Genomic DNA, 24,060 nt, shown 5'->3' with positions numbered 1-24,060 from the left:
ATAATGGCTATTCATGATTTTTAGTGCAGTTCACTTGCACTAGGAGTCTCCGAGCGCAGCCAAAGGAATTACGTGCGTAGCTGACGTCAGGAATACCTCACTAGCATCACTGGCGGTGAGCAGGGAGCTTCTGCGGACGATATGTGGAGCAATCGTGTAAGAGGAGTCAGTCCGACCTTGTCTGGCTCACAGTCCTGCGCCTGGTTGTGCGTAAACGCTGCTAAAATAGTTCGCGGTGTTTGAAGCCCCTTCCGGCGCGAACAACTTTGGCTCTCATTCATGTTTTTATTCGCAACACATCAGCGTCTGGTGCACAGGAATAGATCAGCAGCACCACTCCAACCTCTTCCGCATATTGGATTTCAATGCAAAGAGAAGGTCGCCAACGTCTCTCCTAAGGATTCGGGAAATGAATACTGCTTCTGACACGTACTCACTATGTTTTAACTTTTCAAACGTTTTTTCCTGCGCAGTTTTGATTAAGTGATTTCCTTCAACTCGCGAAGCATTTTCTCCCTGTGTGGGGATTACTCGTTGCATTGCTTCTTTTTTAACACAACCTATAGTTTTGGGTGAGCTTGTGCTGTGCATTGTACAGTGCAAATATTCGATTACAATGTATTTATTTTAGGACAACCTCTGCCCGTAGAAAGTGCCAAATTAAGACGGAATGGCGAACGAGTGTAATCGTAACATTGTGGAGAAGTATATCTGCCATAAACTCTCAAAACGGGGCTTCGCGTTTGGCTTCGATGATGTCCGGGATGAAGAGGCTGATAATAATGGGTCGATAGTTGTCCCTGCACCGACTTTGGTCCGCCGGTGCCGTGAAGCCAGCACCGGGCCTGACAGCGAGAGCACCCCCCAGCTGTGCAGACGGATCCCCCAGCCCGACCCGGCCGTCGAGATCCACAGAGTCCTGCGGGAGGCTGGGGACGAACTTGAGAGACTGTACCAGCCGGACTTCACGGAGATGTCTCGGCAGCTCTATCTCACCTCCACCACCGCGCAGAGGAGATTCTCCGAGGTGATAGACGAACTGTTCCGGGACGGGGTGAACTGGGGCCGGATTATCGCTTTCTTCGAGTTCGGGGGCACGGTGTGTGTGGAGTGCGCCTCCAAGCAGGAGATGACATCGCAGGTGGACAACATCGCGGAGTGGATGACAGAGTATTTAAACGGACCTCTGAGCAGCTGGATACAAGATAACGGGGGATGGGTAGGTCTGATTCCGTGTCGTTGAGCGTTTTGCAGATGTGTGACACGGCGGCGCAAAAGTCCTCTTTTACCCCGTCTAAAGACGTCACGTTACAGTCAATACATTCACCTTATACATGTTTAATTGACATGACATCGTATATTCTGACATTACCTAATATAACTCAACATCAAAACCACAGCTATAGTTGATTAATACATATCTATTCCTCTAGATGTGCCCATTACGCACCACAGCGCCAACGTTGGACATGTTCGGCCTCACTTATGAGCTGCTTTGATTGGATGTTCATGATGGCTGTCAAGCTTCTTTGACCAATCAGACCGCGTGCTCTGTCACACCTCCCTACGCTCTATCGTTAGACCCGCCCCTGTAGGAGAGGCAGTGACAGCTTTGCAGCTGTCATGGAGCAAAAGGGACAGCCCACTTTGTTTGAGGGAGGGAAAAAAGCTTATATAAACTGTATGTAATGCATCGAAGTATGGATCACTTTAGTGACTGTTACAACATGTACCTACTTTAATCATATATATATATATATATATATATATAAAAAAAAAAATATATATATATATAAAGCTCTATGCTGCAAAGTGGTCCAGTGCTGCTGTGATGAGATGTGTTAGGTCATGGTTGCTTGATGAGGTCAGATGCTCGTCACCAAACTGAAAAGTATTGGATTAATGTGCTTAGGGTTCTGGGCAGGGCTCAGCTATCGGAGCCATTTTCTGCACATCTAATGATGCATAAACCTTAGGTACAAATGAGGAGAGACATCTAAACCCCTGCCCGTACACATGATAACATAACAGACATTAAAAAAAAAATTATGTGCAACATAATATCCACAACAATTCCTCTTTCCCATAGCCAGCTAAGGGCACACCCCTCTCGGTGCTCATCGACAAATGATTAAACTAATTTACGATGTATTAGCCTTAATTAGTAGAGGTGCCCCTAATGAGAGCATAACATTTGTGCCGGTTGATAATTTAGCCAGAAGGTATAAGAATTGGGAATTTGTGTGGGGGGGAGGCATCATCAATGATTCATATTGAACATTTCATCTCAAAGGGAAGGACCATTTAACATTCCCCTCGAGTCTGCCTTGCCCCTGGAGGTGCAGGTTGTGCCACATATCAAAGGCAGGCAACAGAGGGAGGGCCCTGCAGGAACACAGCGCTAATCTGCAGCCCCTGTGTTTAACATGCAGTCCTCTGTGCATGTAGGTTGGGACTCTTTTGTCTGCTTTTCTAGACCCGGGCCTTGAAGCCGGTGCAGGCTGGGCTGCTGAGATTCCAGCTCGAGGTCTCTGGAGCCTGTGCCCACTTTACAATAATGTAGGTCATCATAGTCTGTGTTTTCCAGCTGGGCGGAGATGGCTGTATCTCTGCTGCTGCTCTGCTTCTACTGGAAAGACAGAGTGTACAGTTTATTAATCCAAAGGATTATTTGAAAGCGCATGTTTCCACTTTGGGTAATTTTAAAGGATTTCTCCCTTTCAGCATTGAGGAAACTATATCTAAATGATTTCTCAAACTAAACTATATCAAAAAACGGTAGTATTGGAGCTTGTGGTTTTATTGGCTCTAATGTTTTGATCTCCAGACTGATAAGAGTCTAAGAGACACTGATGTTGATTTATATACTAATTTGAATGCTTGTCAGGTTGGGGATTTCCTGAGGTCTGTGTGTGCGTGTGTGTTTTTTTTTCAGTTACCTGACATTTAATAACTGACACAGCAGACACAGAGCTTTCTCTGTGCTCTAGACTGGTTTTGTGAAATGTGGATTCTCCTTTTTTTCTTATCAACTTCTTGTGTTTGAAATATAGAAAAGTCACTGTGTCATGCAGTGTGCCAATGGGTGATGTTCCCATGTTGTTGGTAGGTACTATTAAATACTGAAGAAAATAAAGTGCATTGTTTTGGGTTAGTTATGCATCCACACCCCAGATTGCTGGGATTCTTTTTACACACAAAGCCCAATGAGGTTTTAGGGCAGTAGCCAGGATTTTACAGATAGTGAGGTAATGTGTCCTTTAAAAAAACTCTGAGCAGCAGCAAAACATAACAAACATGTTTTACTTATTTAAATCTTTCATGATATTTAGTCTTCTCTGTAACTTGATTTAAACAGCTTCTTTGCATTGCCAGGAATGACATTTATCTGGAAATAGTGATTCCCTTTTTCCTTTAGAGTAGTAAAGTGCAAATATATTGAATCTAAATATAGGTGAAACTCCCATTCACACGTTACCTTTTTAATTGCAGGACATAAACATCCCTTATTGCTAAAATTAATTCCAAGAAAAAGCGAGGACATGACCTCGGTGTCCTCAATGGTGCTACGGCCCTGACAAGGCTGCCATTGTTTGGGTGTTATTGGTTTTAGTGTGAAAGCTTTTTATGAAGAAACCAAATGTTAATATACTTTCCATCCACTTTGGGTCGCACATTTCAGAGGTTGCTGTTGGGTCAAAAACATTGCATTCACTTCGCCCCCCAGCTGCCAGGGGATGATGCTTTTGTCTCTGAGAGGGTACAGACTATTATTGTTCTTGTTTGGGTTCCTGCAGCTTTGATGATGTGGACATAAAATAAACATAGTGATATGTGAGTTCAGACAAGTTGTGTTTATAGTCACTTTCCATTGTGTGATTTTATTCAGAGGTGAGCCTCGTGCTTACCTCCACCCGTGAAACAAAGGTGGAGGCTAATCAACCTATGACTGACATTTTGACATGTGGAAAGAGCTTTCTATCAGCCACCTTCTGTTTCCTGTTGTTTTTTAGACAATTTGTGCCCAAAGTAGTTTAGTACCCACTAAATGTTGCAGAGTCTAGGCATAACAAGTGGTGAGTCAAATATACCTTAAGTTAAACAACTGCATTTTAGACATAACAAAGCTGTTACTGCATTTGCAACAAAAAAAACAGCTGAGGGTGAAATAACTCCCTTTCTGCACTGATTACTTCCCACACACCCGGATGTAAAACACTGTCCTTGCATTGTCCTCAACGCTCAGTTGTGTCCACCTGCAGCCGATGAATTCATCCTTTGTGGAGGCAGAAAATTGCACTCATCAGTGGACGATTGCGTTTTGGCTGCTGCCTGACCCACAAAGTGGTGCACCTGTGTTTATCTACAGGTCTTCTTAGTAAATACCAAGTGATTGAACAAAGTGGCCGACTTCTGAAATAACATGCTTTGACCTCAGACATTTGACTGGCGGGTTGAGGGGGCGGCACACAGCGAAACTCTGCTTCAAGAGAACAACAGTGGTTTCACAACTTTGGAAGGCTAACAGCCATTCTCAGCAACCATTGGATGGATTCCAGTGAAATGACCTTTATGGCCTACTTCCCCTAAAGCATATTTAAGGTCAAACGTGAATGGCCTAATACCTGCAAATCTAATGGCATTCCCATCATTTATGTTTTGCTTACTGCTTATTAGAAAATGTTTGCATGTTAACACCTTACACAGAGATGGAACAGATACATACGTTACATCAGCATGTCAGCATTGTCTTTGGGAGCAAGCTGACATTAGCATGTAGCCCTGTGTAGCTAGCATGGCTGTGGACATATCTTCTTTTCATGGTAGACAAGACAAAGGAGTGAAATCACCAGATTTAGTTTTGCTTTTGAAAGTCTCAGACACCAGGATCAGGTGTCTGAGGAATGCTGCGATCCAGGTGGCCTATTTGTGTGTGTGTGTGTGTGTGTGTGTGTGTGTGTGTGTGTGTGTGTGTGTGTGTGTGTGTGTGTGTGTGTGTGTGTGTGTGTGTGTGTGTGTGTGTGTGTGTGTGTGTGTGTGTGTGTGTGTGTGTGTGTGTGTGTGTGTGTGTGTGTGTGTGTGTGTGTGTGTGTGTGTGTGTGTGTGTGTGTGTGTGTGTGTGTGTGTGTGTGTGTGTGACAATGTAAGTTGGCTTGGGTTGGGTCCATCCTGTGGGGGATTCCCTGAGCACAATCTGTTAGTCGACGGGTGGGACCTGCATGTTACTACAGTGTTGCACGCATTTGGCTGCGCCCCACTCCTCTTGTTGAGGCTGAGCGGATCTGGGACAAAGAGGAAGTCATTAATCTCCATATAGGTGATATCGGCAGAGTAGAGGCGGAACACAGTAAGACAAACTCTCTCACAAAGGAGATACATGCAACCGCTGGCAGAAAAACTGAAATAAATCCTGGTGATATCTCAATTACATCCAATTTGTGTCTCCCAGATGCAACTGCAATCCGTTAAACACAAGTCAATACTTTCTGCGCCAACAAACAAGTCATGATTGATCCATCCGTTCTGAGCCAGTCACAGCCCGTTGTTTCCTTTTTCCATCTGTTCATTTGTAGTTGTTTATCAGGCTGGCCTCACAAAACGAGTGTGTGGGACAAACTCCGCTTTCTTGTTTGTAGCAATCAGTGGGATAAATACACAATTACTCATGCAAATACCATATAGGGGTTTCCCCTCCCACTCATCATTTCAAAACACAAAGAATAACAACTTAGTTTCACTGCTGAGGAAGCAAACAGGTCTCTACCTAACGGAGTTTTGGAGTTTGTAATCTCTTTATGTGGACTGTTGTGCTCTTGCACCACAAAAGAGCTCAGTGTGGCAAGAAGCAAGCCAATGTTTCCCCCGTACTGAACCCCTTTTGCTGCGCAGGCCTCCATGGTCGCCATCTGCCACTGTGTTTACACCCATCAGCCAGGCAACTGCAATCTCAGTAACAGTTCCTACTGACGCGGGCAGCTCTGGGCTGTTAACTCTCTGAAGTCATCTGACATAAATACTTTCTTTCAGGAACAGTCCTGAAGTCATCTGACATAAATACTTTCTTTCAGGAACAGTCCTGAAGTCATCTCAAGCCTCTCTGCTATCTGAGTAGATCCTTGAAGCACGAAGACCTATGCTCCACATATTGAGTCCTCTGTGTGGAATACTTTTAAAAGCAGGTTTAATTATTATATATTTATTAATATTTTTCATAGCCATTATCACCAAGAAACTAGTTTATTCCTGCTTTGCTCATCAGCTTAAACTATTTCACTACATAGAGTAAGGTTTTGTTGCAGCTGGATACGTTGCTATGAATAATTCAGATGTTTATTCAAAATATCATCTGCAATTCCTCTTTCTTCTGAGAATAAAATCAAGTTGATCGTCAGACATGCTGTCTGTCCTACTTATAGTGAAGGCTATTATCATGAAGACTCACTGTCTCTGCTAAAATGGACTTTTATTAATCCCTCGTGGGGAAATTGTTTCTCTGCATTTGACCCATCCTAGTGTTAGAAGCAGTGTGCTGCCATTTTGAACGGCGCCCGGGGAGCTAAACTTAAGTTCACCCAAACAAAGGATTTGTATGATACTGTTGACGGGAACGTAAGGTCGGACATCGAGTTTTATATTTTTTTCAGCTTGACATACACTCCTTGCTTTTAGGTTATGTTTATAGCGTCTTTACCATTCCAAACATGCCAAGCATTTCATGACGGTGCACCTTTGTTGTGAATGGAAATCATTTTAACAACATGGTTTGCACAGAAATATTTGATTGTTCCTGGAATATCATTCCGGTCCTTTGTGAGTGCTGTGGCTATTTCCACAACCCCTCTTCTCTCCAGAGACCCTCCACCCTGTCCGGTGTGCTTATTTCTGGGCATCCTCAGGAGAGGCGGAGGAATGTCTGCCGGGGAGCAGCGACTGTGAATAAATAATAGAGACGACCTGGGTTTTTCTTTCCTGAGTGTCCGATGAAGGTTGTGTGCGATTTCGCCGTATAACGATAATGTCAGCTGCTCCGTTCAGAAACCACTGAAGGCGGTTTGTGTGCAGACGTGTGTGGTTTGCTTATGGTGCGTTTATGTTGTCTCTTTTTCGCTTCATTTGCCTCTAGGGCCATGTGAGCCTGCAGATTGGTGTTGGTGAATTCAGCCATGTGATTGTGTTTCCTTTTATTGTTTTGTTCAAATCCGTAATCACCTCAACCTGCTGTTTCCCTGCTTCATGAGGGACACGTGCCTGAGCTGTTTAAAAACACTATCCCAGTCAGAACACACACTGATGAATTATATATGGAGGAAATAAACTCGGACACTAAATGGATGTCCCTCAAGTAGAACCCCAAAGCCTGTCTGCACTCAAGTCGAGAGATTACCTCTTGTTTTTCACTCTTTTTTCTCATCCTCTTTCTAGCTATTTCTGTGTCTTACCCAGCTACAATGGACCAACTCATAAACACAAACACACACACACACACACACACACACACACACACACACACACACACACACGTGTCCAATCCCTTCACAAACAACACACTAGTTCCTTAAGAGCTGGCTTTCAGTGTCAGGTAGCGTTTCCAGATTCCTGAAAAATGCATGGACACGTGAGAGGCCTCTAAATATAGAAGTGTTAGCATCACTGCTCCCGTGCGGTCCTTTAATTGTCAGGTTACTCAGGAATCCCTGGCCTGTGTGCTTCTGTGCTATCATCGCATCCACATCACAAACTCGTCTTCTAATGAACCGTTTGAGATGGCAGATAAAAGACTTTTCCACCTTTCCTGTCGTGATGGGAGCTGGATGATGAGGAGCCTAGAGACGCTAGTTGACTTTGCCACTGGGCACACCCTTGCAATATCAATATAGGGCAAGGTTAAACGGTTCCTCCCATTGTCTAGCTGCTGTAGATATTTTTGGGACAAACCGCCAAAAGAGTTTTTAATAGAGATTTGGTCCTCTCAATTAATGTGTAGAGCGACAATAGCCACAGTATTTGGAATGCAGCTGGGAGTGTCTCCTAAATGACTACATGTCTTTAAGAAGGAGCATGTTGCATGGAAGTATAACCCAAATAGTCATTAGAGATCCAGATAAAAAATATCTTCTTTTCACTGAGAACTAGTTACAAAAAAACACACCTGCTCAGGCTGAATCTAGCAGGGTTAAATGGGAAGATTTATGTTTTGTGATTTGAGTAAATTGACCCTTTGATGTCCATATATTTAGCCACAAGCAAGACAAACACAGAAGCAGATGAACTGGTGCGAATCAATTATTTGCTCTCTGCAAAATGGCTGTGTCCACACTCACAGGCATATGCACACACACTTATACTGTGGCACATCAGCATGTACACACAGAAGCGGATGTGGTGGTGTGAATCAATAATGCTGTGTTGTCACAGTGACATGTGAGCCATGGCAGGGAGCAGATGGCCCCGGGGTGCCTAGCTTCCTGTTAGCCTTGCCATTCAGCCTCGACACGCGCGCGCACACACACACACGCACCACCATCTCCGCTGGGTTTTCCTGATGCAACTAGCCACAGCACTCGCCATTAACAAACAGCAAATAATTATTGGCTCTTTTCTGAGTACCTGCCCTCCTACAAAATGACAACAGCCAGATAATGGTTAAAAGATGTCTCTCTCCTGTCCACGGTGGTCTGGGGTAAATCATCCTGTGCACCCCCTACTCGATGTGATTGTTGGCAGGAGAGCAAACAGCCCTCAGGAAATATGATCTGTTTCAGTGGACGCTGAGTGAGGTCAGCCATTGCAGGTGTCACTTTGACTAGGTGGTATTGATTGAGCATTTCCGATGGTTTGTGTCGGTATCTCTGAGCAAAGACTCAATTAACACAGTAAGCCAGTGACGATGACTGTCAGATCATCTGTAAGGTGATTTATTCAAATGCATGCTGTAGAGAAAGTGTCTCTATGGAAAGGCCTTGGCGAGAACACTGATGGCGTTCAGCAGGTGTGTGTGTAACCGAGAGCTGCATCTCCTGGTGAAGCTCACCTTTGATGGCGACTGATTGGGTCTTGAAGTGCGGTGCCCTGACATTTGGAAGATTAAAGCTTTGCGGTGCTGCTAATATAGTGTTTCAGGGCAGCAAACAGCGTTGATGAAACTCTTGATGCCCTTCCAAACCTTCAACCAACTGATGCTGTGAACAGACATTTTGTTGCCGTCACAGATAAACCCTGCTGTTTTCAGAAAGCTACACCTGCATGATACTTCTCACAGGGATATTTTGCTGGCAGGGGCTTACCCACCATCGCCACGGCGTTATATTACATCAATTTCGCAGGGTCTACTCTGAAGGAATGATGCCTTTAATTGGTTGTTGGGCTGTCATTACAACTTCAAATCATGACAGATACTTCAAAGAAAACAGGGAGAGTTGAAAACAGGAGAACCGACATTGATTCCTTTTCTTCTCGGGTAGTTTGTTTCGCTTTTTGGGTATTTTTTGACAATACAGATATGCTTTATCCCTGTGGATGTTCTAAGGATGCAGTCATCTTGTGACTTATGTCAGAGCAAATATTTTACGATGCCTGGATTCAGTTATGTCAGGCGCCATTTTGCTTCATGGAGGAGATTTAACTGTCACATGTCTAGACGAGCCTCATGTCGGCAAATGTAACCACAAAAGGCTTAATCAACTCTGTAAATTGACCTTTAAAGTGCTTCATTTATCCTTCATTTGTGGCATTGGTGGTAAAAAAGCTGTTAAAAAGAAGGGCCCAAAAGGTTTGTATATCCTATTGTTTAATCAACTTTACTATATATATATATATATATATATATGTAAAGAAGACCTTTCATTTTTACTTTACCTAAAAATATTCCTTAAAAACTCATTTTCTGATAGCGCCTAACCTCACGACAAGCACTCAGACGCCTTGACCTTCAAGGTTCCAGATTTGAATTAATGTGAGTCTATATTCCTGCACTGCAGGGAGGACATGGGGTTAAAACATGTTCCTGGATGACTGGACATCACAAGGTGTCTTTGATCAGGAGGTGAGGCTAACAGGGTTTAAGAGTTAAGAGGAGGAGGAGGAGGAGGAGGAGGAGGAGGAGGAGGAGGAGGAGGAGGAGGAGGAGGAGGGATGGAAAGATGGAAGGGCAAGCAAGTTATGAGGCTTATAAAGTAGACAATAGGCAGTACAGTCCTCCCACTGCCAGGTTGAGACTGCTGAGGTAATTGCTGTTAAAAAGAAGAAGAAAAGGCACGGGTGGTTAGGCAACCAGGGTTGAAAGGCCAAATGAAAATGGAGCTAGTAGAGCAAACAGCTTTGATTTAGTGGGAGTGCATGCTGTTAAAAGAGAGTTGGGGAAGTAGGAGTAGATTAGCTCACTCCATAGATATCTGAAGTCATCTGACTCGACAATCATCTGATTCTCAGCTGATCATCTGCTGACTTAGAAACTAGGGGAATGTGCTTGAAAACATTTATAACAGCCTCAGCTCAATTGTCCTTATATATGCATTGTTCCAGTATGTGTTCTCACTTTGAGGCATTTTAGTCTCCGGTTGAAGCAGTATATTCTAATATGTACTGCATAGTCTACTCAGGCAGTCACTGTGTACCACTAACGACGTTTTCCGTAGTAAATGCCTCTATTATGACACTTATGTGTGCCTTATTAGCTTTCCGTACATTTTCTCACCAGAATTTCAATGTTACAATAGAGGCAACTTATTATCATTCATCAGGTAGGCTGAGCTTGTTTCTCTTTGGTCTCTGCATACAAGACAGGGAAGGTCACACGGCTCCCAGTGAGCCAACCTGCTCCAGAACGTTCAAACAAAAGGCCGCTTTGAAAGCATGCCGCTCAGCATGGCTGTCTCCAAGGTATATGAGACTCACATTTAACTCACACCAAAGAAAGGATAAAAGACCAGGAGTATAAGCAGTGTCCACCCCGGCTCTTAGCTGCTTGAATAGGATTTTAATTGCATTCATCTATCGCTGAACAGGATTATAAAGTTATTTTGTTACATAATGCAAGTGTGCAGTGAATTCATTTGCCTCGCAGTCCACTTGGTTATCTCAAGGTTCCTTGAGATTCCTTCTCATATCAGGCCTCTCGAACACACAGTGCCGTTGTTTGTTTCCACACATCAATGCATTCCACTCATTCCTCTCCCCCTGGATGGAAATCAGCTGGTTGCCTGAGAGAGGTCATTGAACTTTTCCCCAGTATTATCAGCCTGAGAAGGGGAAGGGGGAGGATAATGTTTTCTTGGCCAGGAGGGCGTTTGGGTTCATTCCAATTTGCTTTTAACACAACTGACAGTTACAAATAACATAGGCTGTGATTATGTGCTTTGATTTCTCAGCCGGATGTTGAATAGTGCAGGAATCATTGTTGCTCTCCCACATTTGCTTGCAGGATAAGAGGTTTTGTTACACATTCCACAATTTCAGCCTGTTGGAAGCTGCTTTCCTTCCCAATGTCGGGATTTGTCTTCCAGGATACCTTCTTTTTTAATTACCTAATGCAAATATGATAGAAGTAGACAATAAGGAATACATATTCATATCCATGTGATCAACATCCTGAGTTCTCCGAGGGGTCAGCAGATGACACTAAAGGAAAGAAGAAACAATTACCTGTTCGATTTTTTTTTAGGAAAAACTAAATCTGTCAGATGAATGTAGTGGAGTAAAGTACTTTTAATTTGTGCGTATATACAGTACTTGATTAAATGCTAATTTTTACTTTCCATTACTGGCTGTTGATGTCTTCACTTTGTCGAACATTTTCATTGTGGCTCTCCTCCTCACCTCAGAGCTGTTCCTGAGGGAGCTGCACCTCAAACAGGCGATTGTTTTCTTTGACATTATCGGACATCGGAGATCCTCGATGCGCTCTGCTCCATCACAGCGGGCCCCGTCCCAGACTGTGGTCTCTCTCATTTACATGGGTACACGGAGAACACTACCTGAACCTGAAACCTGGCCCCGTGTACTCCAATCACGTAAACCGCTCCAATATCTTGTTGCAGAAACTGAAAAGCTTTCATTTAGCGAGCCTTACAAGACGTCTCCTGTATGAAAGGGGAGAAACGAGAGGCACTGGGCGTATAGCTTTGATGTTCTAATACCTTCTCCTTCGCCAACATGTTTAATTCTCTATTAGACGACATTACGCTTGATATGTTTGGCAATGTTTGCTAAATTACAAGAGGCAACTTGAGAGTTCATCAAAGGAAAAAATATTCCCTCTTTTTTGTGAACATTAAATGTGCCCATTTGTTACAGTTAGCTTTTTCTTCAACTTGGAGCTAAGATTTACGAGTCAGTTAATGGTTCAAAACAAATACAAATCACTTAGTAACAGTGTCTAACTAACTGTAGCTCTCAACTGCTGCACCCCTCCCTTTCTCCATGGTATTAGTACATGTTTGGCTTGCCTCTACTCTTTCCCCAGTTACCCGCACACAGTCTGTGATTTAGCCATACTTGGCTCTACCACAGAGAAGCTATAGTCTTAAACCCAGACGGTGATGTCATTGCCGCAGCATCTGGCACAGGAAGTGACTTAACATCCGCTGAACTGTCAAGCTCTTTTACAAAGACGTAGTCAGTCGCTTGCTGCCTAAAAAGCAGCTTTCTGAACATCAGGATTGAGTCATTCTGTTACATCAGGGGTCTAAAATGCAACCTCGACAAAACCACAACAACGGAAAGCTGAATGTAACATTTCAAGGAAACCAGATGACTGAATTTCATGGGCAAGACAAGAACAATCAACTATCGAATGGCTGTGTTCCCACAGATCCCATTCATTACACCATATACAGTAGTCGTTTCAGGCTGAGGTCTGACGGTCTATTTTCAGCCCCACTGCATTTGAGGCGGTAGTTGTGTGGTCTCAAGGTCTTAAGGGGTCAGTGGGTATGACTTTTAAGGCTTAAAGCAGCGTGCCGCCCTTGTCGAAGGAAATGAGCCTCTCCCTTGGCTCTGTTTGTCAAGAGCAACAGGCCACCTGGGAATCTGCTGATTCCCACGCTCTCTATCAGGGGTTTTTATCTGGACCAATCAGGCAGAGAGGTTGGGCCATGGGGTGCTCACACGCCTCCCTGTTTTTCCCAAAATAAGACCCACTCAGGTTCCTGTACACAGCAATCTAAAGCTGATTTAAAGCTGGTAGAGCAGATTGACATGTGAACGTTCAACTTCTGTGTTTAATTATTAACACAAACTGCAATGAATGTCAAGAATAGCATTGCTTTTTCTGTCCACTGAGTGCTTCTGCATGTTTTAAATGCCACAGAAACTTGTATTTACCAAGGGGCTCTTATATAAGCACTCTTGCATTCTTGAGTGAAAAATCTGAACAAAACAACCCATGGAGGTCGAAAGTTTCATGCAATTACCTCAGGCACCACAATTGTGTTGCTTTCACATGCATACATGGATTTTTGGCCACAAACACATCACTGGAACAGAAGATGTACAATGCAAGGCTTCCTTGGAGAAAACACAGAGCTATTAGACATCCAAGTGGCAGACATCCTGTCTTCACTGGAAAGCCACTCAAGCCTGGTTTAATGTTCTCCAAACACACCAGCCTCCTCAAGTGTGGATGATGAGTCAGCGGCCCTTTCCACTCTCTCTTTTGCTGACGCGCGTCATCAGTGGCCTTTTAAATGGCCAGAGATGTGAGTTGTTTTATTAGATTGGGCAGCTTTACCAGAAGCCTGATATTTATAGCAGCACAGAAGTCTTGCAACTATTGTCACTGGCTCCTCCTCTGGGGGGCCGGATGGGCTCGAAGCAGACGTCCTCAGCGAGGCAGACATCCCCTTTTAGCTTTATTGTATCTATTTGAGGAAGCCATTGTGCCAAGTTCTGGCAACTGTGAAGGATTTTAGATCAATTGTTCATGTTGAAAAACGTTTCAAGGTCAAGATCACAGCACTGTGAACGAAAGTATACTGACTGAGCTGCACAGATTGTCTGATTTATTGTGAGCAAAAAGGATTGTCTCTTTTTGCTTTGATGTCTCTTTGCTCTGCATGAAGAAGTCTCTCCTCTGAGCTTCAGTAAGTTGAAAAGGTGCAGATAAACTAGGAGGAGAGCAAAAACGCTCTGCATCTCTGAGCTGGCAAGGTCACCCAGTTCCTAATTTCATGTTGGATCAAAGCAGATAATAAAAATCAATAGAGCAAACCACAAAAAAGGGCCTGCAAGGGTCATATAAATCAGGATTAAGTTAATATATCAGAAATGTTGGTGTGCCGTCCAAAAAACAAGACACTGCTGCACAAATTGGACGGCCAGTGATTCCCCTCCTCCTTCTCCCACCTCCTCAATGGGATGAAAACCAAGTTCACCGGAGCGTTATTCATCTCCAAAGAAGCCAAAGTCTCATGTGTAAAGTTACAGTCCTCATTTATCTGGCTGGCTTAGACAGTGAATAATGGAGACAATAAAAAGCAGAGTGTCATGAGGAGTGTGGGTGATTTACTGGCGATCACGTTTCATGTTCCAGTGGAGCAGGCTCACTCCCACGGAGAGCGTGCTGTTTTGTAAACACACAAATGCTGCTGCTGACGTAATTTGAATATTTATGAGCCTTAAGGGTATAATCTAACATCAAAAACGGTTTCTCCCCTTTCAGTTCATTCCAATGAAGGTACACTGTGTGAAACCTGGGTGACACGCAAAACAAAAGCTAATATAAGGTTTCCCGTTTCTCTTCTTTCAAGGTCGGAATTTACATTTTGTTCTCGTTTTCATCAGAAAGGCTTATATAAATCAGTAGTTAATATGTTGTCTAGCGATGTTAAAGCTGTTTATTCATTGGTTGAGCAGGAATTTATTATATTCAAAGGTCTGAAGGATGTAAAAAAGTCAAGTTATCTAAAGCTATTGTGACTTTCTGACTATTTTATATAGGAAATATCCACTTGTATCTCATGTTATTGTATAAGTTGAAAATGACTTTCAGTAATGCTTGTTCTTTTATGTAAAAGATCAAATGTTTGAGTTGAAGAATTATGCGTCTCTCTAACGACGGTTTCAGAGGTGGATAATGTCTCCCGAGCAGTTTTATGGCTCTCTGGGCTAACATAAAGATACATCATGAAATGAATTATTACACACTGGGTGGGGCTGCATTTTATAATTATTTTCTTTATGGATTATTCTGCTGATTATTTTCTTGAGTAATTGGTCTATACAATGTAAGAAAATGCTACAAACTGCTCATTACAAGATCTCAGAGCCCAAGTGGGCTTCCTAATATGACGTGTTACCATCCAACCAACGGTCCCAAACCAGAAAATATTCATAGAAAGCAGGAATTCTTGACATTTTAAATGCTGGAAACAATAAACACTTGTGATTTAAGATGTGATATCAAGGACGCTTCTCAGACATTTTAATAGCCTGATCCAGTAAAAGTGTGTCTAGTGTTTGGCGTGCTTTCCAGATTTGTAAAGCTTTCCACTCAGTTTGTCCTCATCACTTGGCTGCAAGGTTGTTGTTTCCAAGTATTGCAGTATTGTCACAGTGAAGTGAAGGGCTCAGCGTCCTCAGCACGAAGCTGTTTGGCCGTGCTGACACAGGGGGATTCTCTGGGTAATGAGTATTGCAACAAACTCCTCTGTCATCACATTTTTGCCGGGCCAGTCGATGGATGACCCTTCAGATCGAATCTGATCTTGCTGCCAGACGAGAGGTTGCTGTCCTGTCACCTATTGTGTCTGGAGACGGGTGGTTCTTTTCTTGCATCCGTGTATGGATAAATTAATACAAGCGATGATATTCAGACATAAAAGAGAGAGAGAGATATTAGTGGATATTTGGATCAAAACAGATGGATTACAAAGGACATTAATGCCTTCCTTTCAGTTTTGTTCGATCTCCAATTACTCTCCCTTGGATCCTGAAAAGGGAGTTTTGTTTGACTTTAATTAGCGGCGCTGAAAACTGCAAGAAGCTCATTAGAAAATCAAAGACGGCGGCAGCAGCAAGATCAGCGTATGCAATATCATAAGTATGTTACTATGTGAATGCTTTGGAAATAAACAGAGCGTGGGGAGAGGCTCGGTTCAGGGGTAAATAGCGGTCCCACAAAGGCACTTTAATTACAAGTTGAACTTTAACCCACATCCCTTTCTCTGAGTCTCAGTCTGCCCGCAATTACCGACAGAAACAAAGAAACGTTCCAAAACAAAGATTACGGCCTTATCATTTTTTCTATTTTGCTGCTTGTGGTTCTTAACGCAGCCAAGTGAACAAGATGACTCATTATTTTCCACACAAGTCAAGCAATCATTGCCAAAAGCAGAGGGAGACCCAAAGGAACTGGCAAATGTTTGGCATCTCCTGTTAGCCTTAAGATAGCAGGAGGCCATCCGGGGGGAGACAACAGTGTAACATCTCTTTGTGTTCATGAGAAGACACTGAGCAAAAACCCAAAGGTCTATCATGTGAAAAACAAATCAGAGGTCGAGGACAGGCTCTCCCCGCTGGTGGGAAAAGCAAATCATGTGTGAAGCTTCCAGCCAGTGTAACCATGACACTCAGGCAGCCAGTTGCCACCCCATGGCTGAATATGGAATCCTCTCAAGTCTGCCTTCTTTACTCTGTTAGCGTTTCTCAGAGGGATTCATTGTGTGCTGTAAAAACGAAGGCAGGGAGTGTGTAAACCTGGCTAGGCATTTTCCCTTTGGATTCTTGGCGGCTGTGACCTTTATATAGCCATTGATCCAAAAAGTGAATACTTTGGAGAACTGCAGCCTGGACTTTATTTCCCAGCACACCTGCTGTTGGTGGCAGATGGATTGCTTCAGGGCAGCGAGTTTAGTTTTTTTTTAGGATTATCGAGTCATTCGTTGACGTGATCAGTGCAGATGTTTTGTCCTTTCCTGTCCCTGCAAACTTTCTGTGTCCTGCTTTGCCAGCTGCTTATTATAATTTTCTTCAAAGGCTCATTTGTGTCCATAATGACAGTCTATACAGAAAGAGAAAGAAGGAGAGGAAAGGTAAAAAACTGAAAGGACAGAGGTTTGTTTTTCACATGGCCGTGGAGCACTGCTTCCTAACGTGTGGTTGAAAATGTTCCAGGAGCATGCCTCAGTCTCATGATATCCACCTGACACTCTCCCTCCCTCCCTCCCTCCCTCCCTCCCCTATCTGTACTTGACTCTCCCCTGGGTCAGTCTGGAGTTATTACCTACTGTGTCCTTGTGGGATTCTTTCAAACATCCATCACCGCTCTTATGAACCTCTTACTGTAATTGGCCCACTTTTGTTTCAGACTTAAATAGAAGCTACTTTATGCCTACAGTCTGGGACACATTGAGGACACCAATCATGAGTTTGCCATTTTGTATGGGCTCGCTAGCGGTCAATCACATGCACTTGCTGCTGCGCCGTTGGCTGGTTTGTGTTTTGGCTCAACAAACTGTTATTTGTTTGCAGTAGGTGGAACAAAATACAAAAAAAGGGAGGCAGTGTTTTGCCAGCTAACACATTCCCCTCAGCTGGAGGTCTGAATGAAGAGCTTGTTCTCTAAGTAATACCTGGATCCTGGAGAGGAGGAGGGAGGAAGGGAGGGTATCATCACTGAAAGACAGGGCTTGTTCACATGGCTCCAAAATAAAGCCATCCGATATGTTGTGCTCTATTTACAGATTGATAGTGCAGCAGCAATGAACAATCAGAGCCTTCAGTTAGTTAGACACGCCGTCAACAGTTCCACCTGACTGCTGCTTACATTTACCTTGTCATCTCCTCACAATACATACAGAAAGCTAATTAACAAGATTGTCACTTACATTAGGGATAATATGAAGCCTATACATCAAGGAATTAGACTGCTTATTGAAATACATTTGTATATGAAATGTCACAGGGATAATTGAATATATCATATCATATTGTTTCTTATTGTAACGGTGGTAACACAGTTTTGGGGTGTAGCCACTATGCTAGTGGCAATGCTCAGGGGATAGCAATGACAAGTATCTCAAAAACATGACACTTTTACAGATATTCATGGTCCCCTAACAATACATCCTAAGTATTCTGTTGATCCCTGACATGTCCACTTGCGCTATCACGCTATCATTTGTGCTTTTGAGTAAAATATCTCAGCAAATACTGGATGCATTACAATGACATTTAGTTCAGACATTCTTTTTCCCCTCAGAATGAATTGTAATACCTTCGGTGACTGTTAAAAACCTCACAGCTGTGTGTGTATTGCTTCTTGTGTTTGCATGCTAACCTCATACCTGTCTAGAATTCATATTTAGCGTTGCCACTGTGTGAGTATGTTAGCAGGTTGATGTTAGCATTAAGCTCAAAGCACAGCTGACTTCAGTGTAACAGAGCTCGCCAACATTACTGTAGACTCTTGGTCTGTTTTGTAGCCCTGGATAATGAAAAACTCTCAGCTGCAACAAAGGAAATGCCATGTGGTTAAAGATATTGCTGGCTGATTTAAGAGTGCGGTGTGTTTTGACACCAGAGGACCTTAAGTGGGAAGAAAGTGCTGATCCTCTTCCTCCCTTGTGTCACCAAAGGGGCCCCCAGCCTCAGGAATGCGACAGGACGGGAAGAGCGGAGACGGAAACAGGAAATACTTTTGTCTCCCCACTGCACTTCAGAATGGATGTGTCTTTTTGTTTTGGAGTGGGCTTTTGTTTGATAAAAGGAAACTGAATATCAAAATGTCACAATTATGTGAAAGAAAAGATTATAATGACCCAGTTCTGCTTATAGATCAAGGTCGAATAAAACATGTGTTCCAGTTAGAATTACACATAACATAATTACTGCAGGTAAATTGAGTTGGATCAAGACAGATTAAAATAGAATCATAATATAAACCCATGGGAACTGACAGTAATGTTATTGTGAATTAAACCTAACCACTTACTATTGTTCCCAGATAAAAACATAGGCATCAAAGGAGATCAAATAGAACATTACCACAGTGTGTGTGTGTGTGTGTGTGTGTGTGTGTGTGTGTGTGTGTGTGTGTGTGTGTGTGTGTGTGTGTGTGTGTGTGTGTGTGTGTGTGTGTGTGGTGTGTGTGTGTGTGTGTGTGTGTGTGTGTGTGTGTGTGTGTGTGTGTGTGTGTGTGTGTGTGTGTGTGTGTGTGTGTGTGTGTGTGTGTGTGTGTGTGTGTGTGTGTGTGTGTGTGTGTGTGTGTGTGTGTGTGTGTGTGTGTGTGTGTGTGTGTGTGTGTGTGTGTGTGTGTGTGTGTGTGTGGAGCTTAGCACCATGACTTCCTGTCCAGCTGTTCCCGCTGTCACTGCTCAGGAGCAGATGTCTGTATTTCCTCGTAGAAGACACACGGCTGTGGTATTTGCTCCATGAACCTTGCATACACTCACACATTCCCAATTTGTAACAGACCTCTTTTAAGTCCTCAGCAGAAAGCAGAGCGCCCTGAGTAACATTAATATTTATGCGGGAGTGCTGCAAGCGCTTGTCCAATAACGCTCTCTTTTCACCCCTATTTGGTGGTGGCCAAGGGATTAACATCTGAAATCAAAAAAACATACCTCTAGGTGTCCAGTGATTCAGATAACTGTAGTTGTATTTGCAACGCTACCTAGACTTTTGAAAAATTACACATTTAATATAGACAGAAGCAACCTTTACCACAGAAGCAGTCCCAAGGTGTGTTGTGAATTATGTAACCAGAGATATGTTGTCCGAAATAAATGTAGCTATATTCTTTCAATAATTTTCTTATTTCTTATTGTTTTACCTTCACAAAAGGACCATAACCAAAAATGTATTGGCTATGCGTCAACACCTGAAAAAGCTCTTTCCGCTATACCTGAAAGCTCCATTTTGTCCCAAAACTAATAAAAACACACCAATTAGCCACACCGTTGGACATAGTGACATTTGTCCTTTGTTTTAATGAGTGGGGGGGGGCATTGTATTTTATTTTGAGTCAGTCCCACACCAACACCCACACACAGTCCTTATGCTGTAAATATTTACTAAAGCCCTGTATTAATCCGCAACAATATACTTACGCCGGATTAATGTTTGTTAAATAATACAATGCCCAGCTGTTTTAACAAATCACTGAGCTTTTTTTACAAATGAAGTTTCAAATATGTGACCTGTTTCTAAAGATTAACGCCTTTAGAAGCAACACATGGGATGCCAGCTTTATCTTTATTGTGTTTCTATTAGACTCCGCCCATCAAATAACCAGCTGACGCAAGTATGTTTACACATAGGCCTAGGTAAACAGACATTCTTTGACAGCCCAATTAACCGTCTGTCTTCCTCTTCCTGTCTCCCTCCCAGGAAGCCTTTGTGGAGCTGTATGACAGACAGAGGGAGTCCCTCTTCAGCTGCTCCTGGCCCTCCATGAAGACGGTGTTCGGCCTGGCAGCGATCGGGGCCGCCAGCCTCACCATCGGAGCGTACCTTACACAGAAGTGAACCCTGTTTCTGCCAGCTTTTGACTTTATTCCTCCTGCTCCTCCTTCTCCTCGTGCCTCTTCTTTTTACTTTATATAGATGCCCCTGACCCCTGAGAGACAACCATCAGACTCTTCCGAATCTGGCTCTCTTCAAAGGCCTCTCTCTGAAAACTCCCTCTTCCTCGCCCCTCCATGTCAAAACAGACTCAAATCAAAACAACTGAAGGAACCAGATGCACGGCCAATACAGAGGAAAGGACGTCTTTACAGGAGGCAGCTTAGATGATATCGCACTAAGCTGAATAAAGCTGAGGAGAAAGGAGGTGGCATCAGTGGCATGCATCTTTTTTTTTCTTTTTCTGCCTGCTTCTGTACTAGTTATAGCATGAATGTTGAGTGTTAGTGTAGACGTTGCATGTGTCAGAGCTCATGCGGGACCTCTATTTGGAGACCTTGATGAAGATGGGGGTGTCGGGACAATGATGCCCCACACCAGAGAGTACAGGGGCGAAACCCTGCCCCTGCTTGTTAGGGTGAAGAACCCCGTTTGAACTGTGGACTCCAGTTACCCCCCCCTGCAGCCGTCCTTCAAAGGACTTCCTCCGCAGAACAGCTGCTCAGAATGTATAATGGAAACGGCTTGCATCTACTGCTTTCTCTCCTCAGACAGCTCCAGTGAACTCTGAACACACTGCACCATTATACTCTCCCTGGCCTTTAATATGTAGAGGACAGGCCAGTGGAAGACTGAGCTCTGCTGAATGATTTGCTAGAGATTGAAAGTGCTTCGATTTTTGTGCTGTTTTGAATTTTGTAAGCACGCCAAACCCCCAAAACGGTGTGAAAAAGAGAAAAATGGAGTGAAAAACATGCCGAAGAAGCCTGTCGTTGCATAAAATTCATATGGTAATGAATATACTGGAAAAAATGTTGAGCACAGCAAAAAACAGTAAGGTAAATCTGATTCTAGGATGGGAGTAGGCATCTGCAACAAGGCGATGCGAATCCTCTGCTAAAATGACTCCCGTTTAAAGGTACCATCACTGTTAACAGATTTACACCCAGCATCTTTTAAACACTGAGTTATTTTATATTTTCTACCAGTTTCTTACTGTTAACTCTGCCCATTTGTGGTCAGATAGTTTGAGCTCGCCCAGGTTTTTTCAAAGCTGACCCTGTGGACACGTGTCCCCCAGCTGCTGAGGCCCAGCACACATGTCGGTACTGCTACAATCCACTGACAACGATGCTTGTTGACGTGGACTGAGAGAACTTCGTCTGGCCGCAGATGACTGAGTGGAATACCACGGCAGCAGGGTTTCAGTTTGGGACTGAAGCCAGTGTCCCGAGTGCTGGAACCTGAGCTGTCCCTTCTCCCTGCTCTGCAAAATGCATTCAGTCATTGATTGGTTCTTATTGATGTTTGTCTTGTGTTACAGTCTGATATAACATTTGGAAACGCTCACAGGCTCCAAAATATTGTATTGTACATAGCAAGTTGGTTTTGGAAGTGTTTTTATTTTCTCCGTCATAAAAAAAGTCCTCTATGCATGGATGAAAGATACTGTCTTCACACAATAAATATGTGCAACCATATCTATAGCAGCATAGGGTAGAAGATAATAAACAACAGCAAAGAAGTTGCATTTTTCTATTTATTGAGAGGTACCCGATCACAGATTTTCTAACAGTACTAATTGTTTTCACTTTTTTCTATTCTATGGAATCACACTGTAACTACATTTTTTCCTGGCTGCTATAATAACGAGAAAGATGTTTTTCTTTTCATTTTTAAGTGAATTTCAATGTTGTATTAATATCGGCTTAAGGCTGCTATACTGTCAATTTAACTTCTACTTACAGCTTAAACTGCCACAGATTTACAGTATAGTTCTAGAGAGCTGAAAACCAAAGTTAATGTGTATTAATCTGTAATTTAAAAAAAAGTAGCTTATGGAGGATACACGTTCAGTGAGGTTTTATGATCTCTCTGTGGAGGGTTTGTCTACTGTTACTGTACTATATCAGCTTAACCCTTGTCAGCTTTGTGCTCAGATGATAACTCAGTGCTTATCTGTAAAATGTTGACCTGCCAGACTTAAACCATGTCTCGGATGTCGCTATAAACAACCCCATCGTCATTACAGCAGCTCACAGTGTGTGATATTCCCAGTGATGTGTGTGTGTAACAGAGAAGAAGGTGATTTATGAGCAGGAGTAGTAACAGCAATATACTGTCATTTTTATATTCTCTGTACATATATGAATGTAGGCGCAATGGTTGCTGTACTGTTTTATGTCTATACTCGCAAACCTGTAGCACTTAAAAAAAGTGAATTGTGTTTCTGTTGTTTACTGCTATATCCACGATAAGCTAGCGGGATCATATTGTTCCTAATAAACCAGATTTCTCAAGCAGCTGCAGTCCAAGTTCATGTTGTGTCTGCTTTTTATCGATTCTCGTCTCAGCAAGACAATACGAGACGTTTAGATGGAGCGGTGTACCAACAGTGCTCTTTAGATGATCTGTTATCTATCCACATGTGTGAACTGTATTTGTAAGTCTGGTTGTGTCAACGTGACAGTCTCCTTGAGAAGGACTGTGTAGGCGCAGCAGCCGCACCCAACCAGACATCAAAGCTGTCCCCAAACACTGCACTTGTCAGCCTCCCTCTTCTGCTCCATGTGCTGCTAAACACGAGTGCAAAAACCCCAAATGCCCCGAGGCCAGATTTCTTTTTAACACCCCCTGCCTCTGTTCTGATCACACTTGTCTTCAAAGGCTCAGGCACTCTTGCTGCTCCGTGGAATTTCTTAAAAGCATGATGCAGTAAAACTAATGTTGAAAGAGTTGGGGGTGTGTGGGTGCGAGAAAATGAGGGAAGAGGAGTGAAAGAAGGTGGTGGTGGTGTGTGTGGATTTATCCCCGAGAGACCAACAGTGTAGGGAAGTTCATTTGGGCTGGAGCCCCCTCGCAATCCCTCCTCTCTCTCCCACTTGCATGCATATAAAATGCATGACACGCTCTGAAGAGGAATTTTAAATTAAGCCCCAGACTTTCAAAAGAGAGTCCAGTGTCGGTGAGGATGGTGAATGTATGTGTGTGTAAAGGAGAAGATGGGCAGTGTGGAGAGGGGAGGGGGGAGGATAGTGAAGCCCTCCTGCCTCTTCTGCTTTAGGGCTACAAGGTGTCGAGGAGCCTTCCCTAGCTCTGGGTATCACAGGGGAGATTGGGAGATCAAAGAAGATTGTCTGGAGTTAGTCTGGTCCAGTTTTACCCTTCATTTGGAAGTCCATCAGATCCACTCACAGTACTCCTGCCTCATTGAGAGGCAACCTTTCACCACATTAAAAACGTCCTGCTGAAATCTAGCAATTTCCTTCAAACGATATTTTTTTTAAAAGCACCACTCTGGAATAATTCATCTCTTTTTGGAATGTAAATATTCAATGAGAAGGAGTGACTTACTATGTAGCCTCGCACTGTATGAACTGTACTGCAGTGTCACCTTGTGGCTGCTGCACAAACACTACAGCAGGGTGTAGTCTCTGCAGATTTGTATCTCATACACAAAACCGATTTTAAATTTAGAGGATGATGAACCATCAGCTGCTG

The 24,060-nt window shown here is 43.3% G+C and overlaps 1 protein-coding gene across 1 annotated transcript; it reads left to right on the top strand.

Annotated features, from left to right (window-relative positions):
• Positions 1-99: 99 nt before the first annotated feature.
• bcl2b (BCL2 apoptosis regulator b) lies at positions 100-22,862 on the top strand. The gene is made up of 2 exons (XM_034104373.2): positions 100-1,219; positions 20,326-22,862. Exons 1-2 carry the CDS (start codon positions 671-673, stop codon positions 20,461-20,463), a joined length of 687 nt encoding a protein of 228 aa, XP_033960264.1. The 5' UTR covers positions 100-670; the 3' UTR covers positions 20,464-22,862.
• Positions 22,863-24,060: the final 1,198 nt, after the last annotated feature.

The sequence above is a fragment of the Pseudochaenichthys georgianus genome, chromosome 17, assembly GCF_902827115.2.
Source record: "Pseudochaenichthys georgianus chromosome 17, fPseGeo1.2, whole genome shotgun sequence".
Taxonomy (NCBI): Eukaryota; Metazoa; Chordata; class Actinopteri; order Perciformes; family Channichthyidae; genus Pseudochaenichthys; species Pseudochaenichthys georgianus.
The sequence above is the reverse complement of the archived record's forward strand: the minus strand, read 5'-3'. Positions and strand labels throughout refer to the sequence as shown.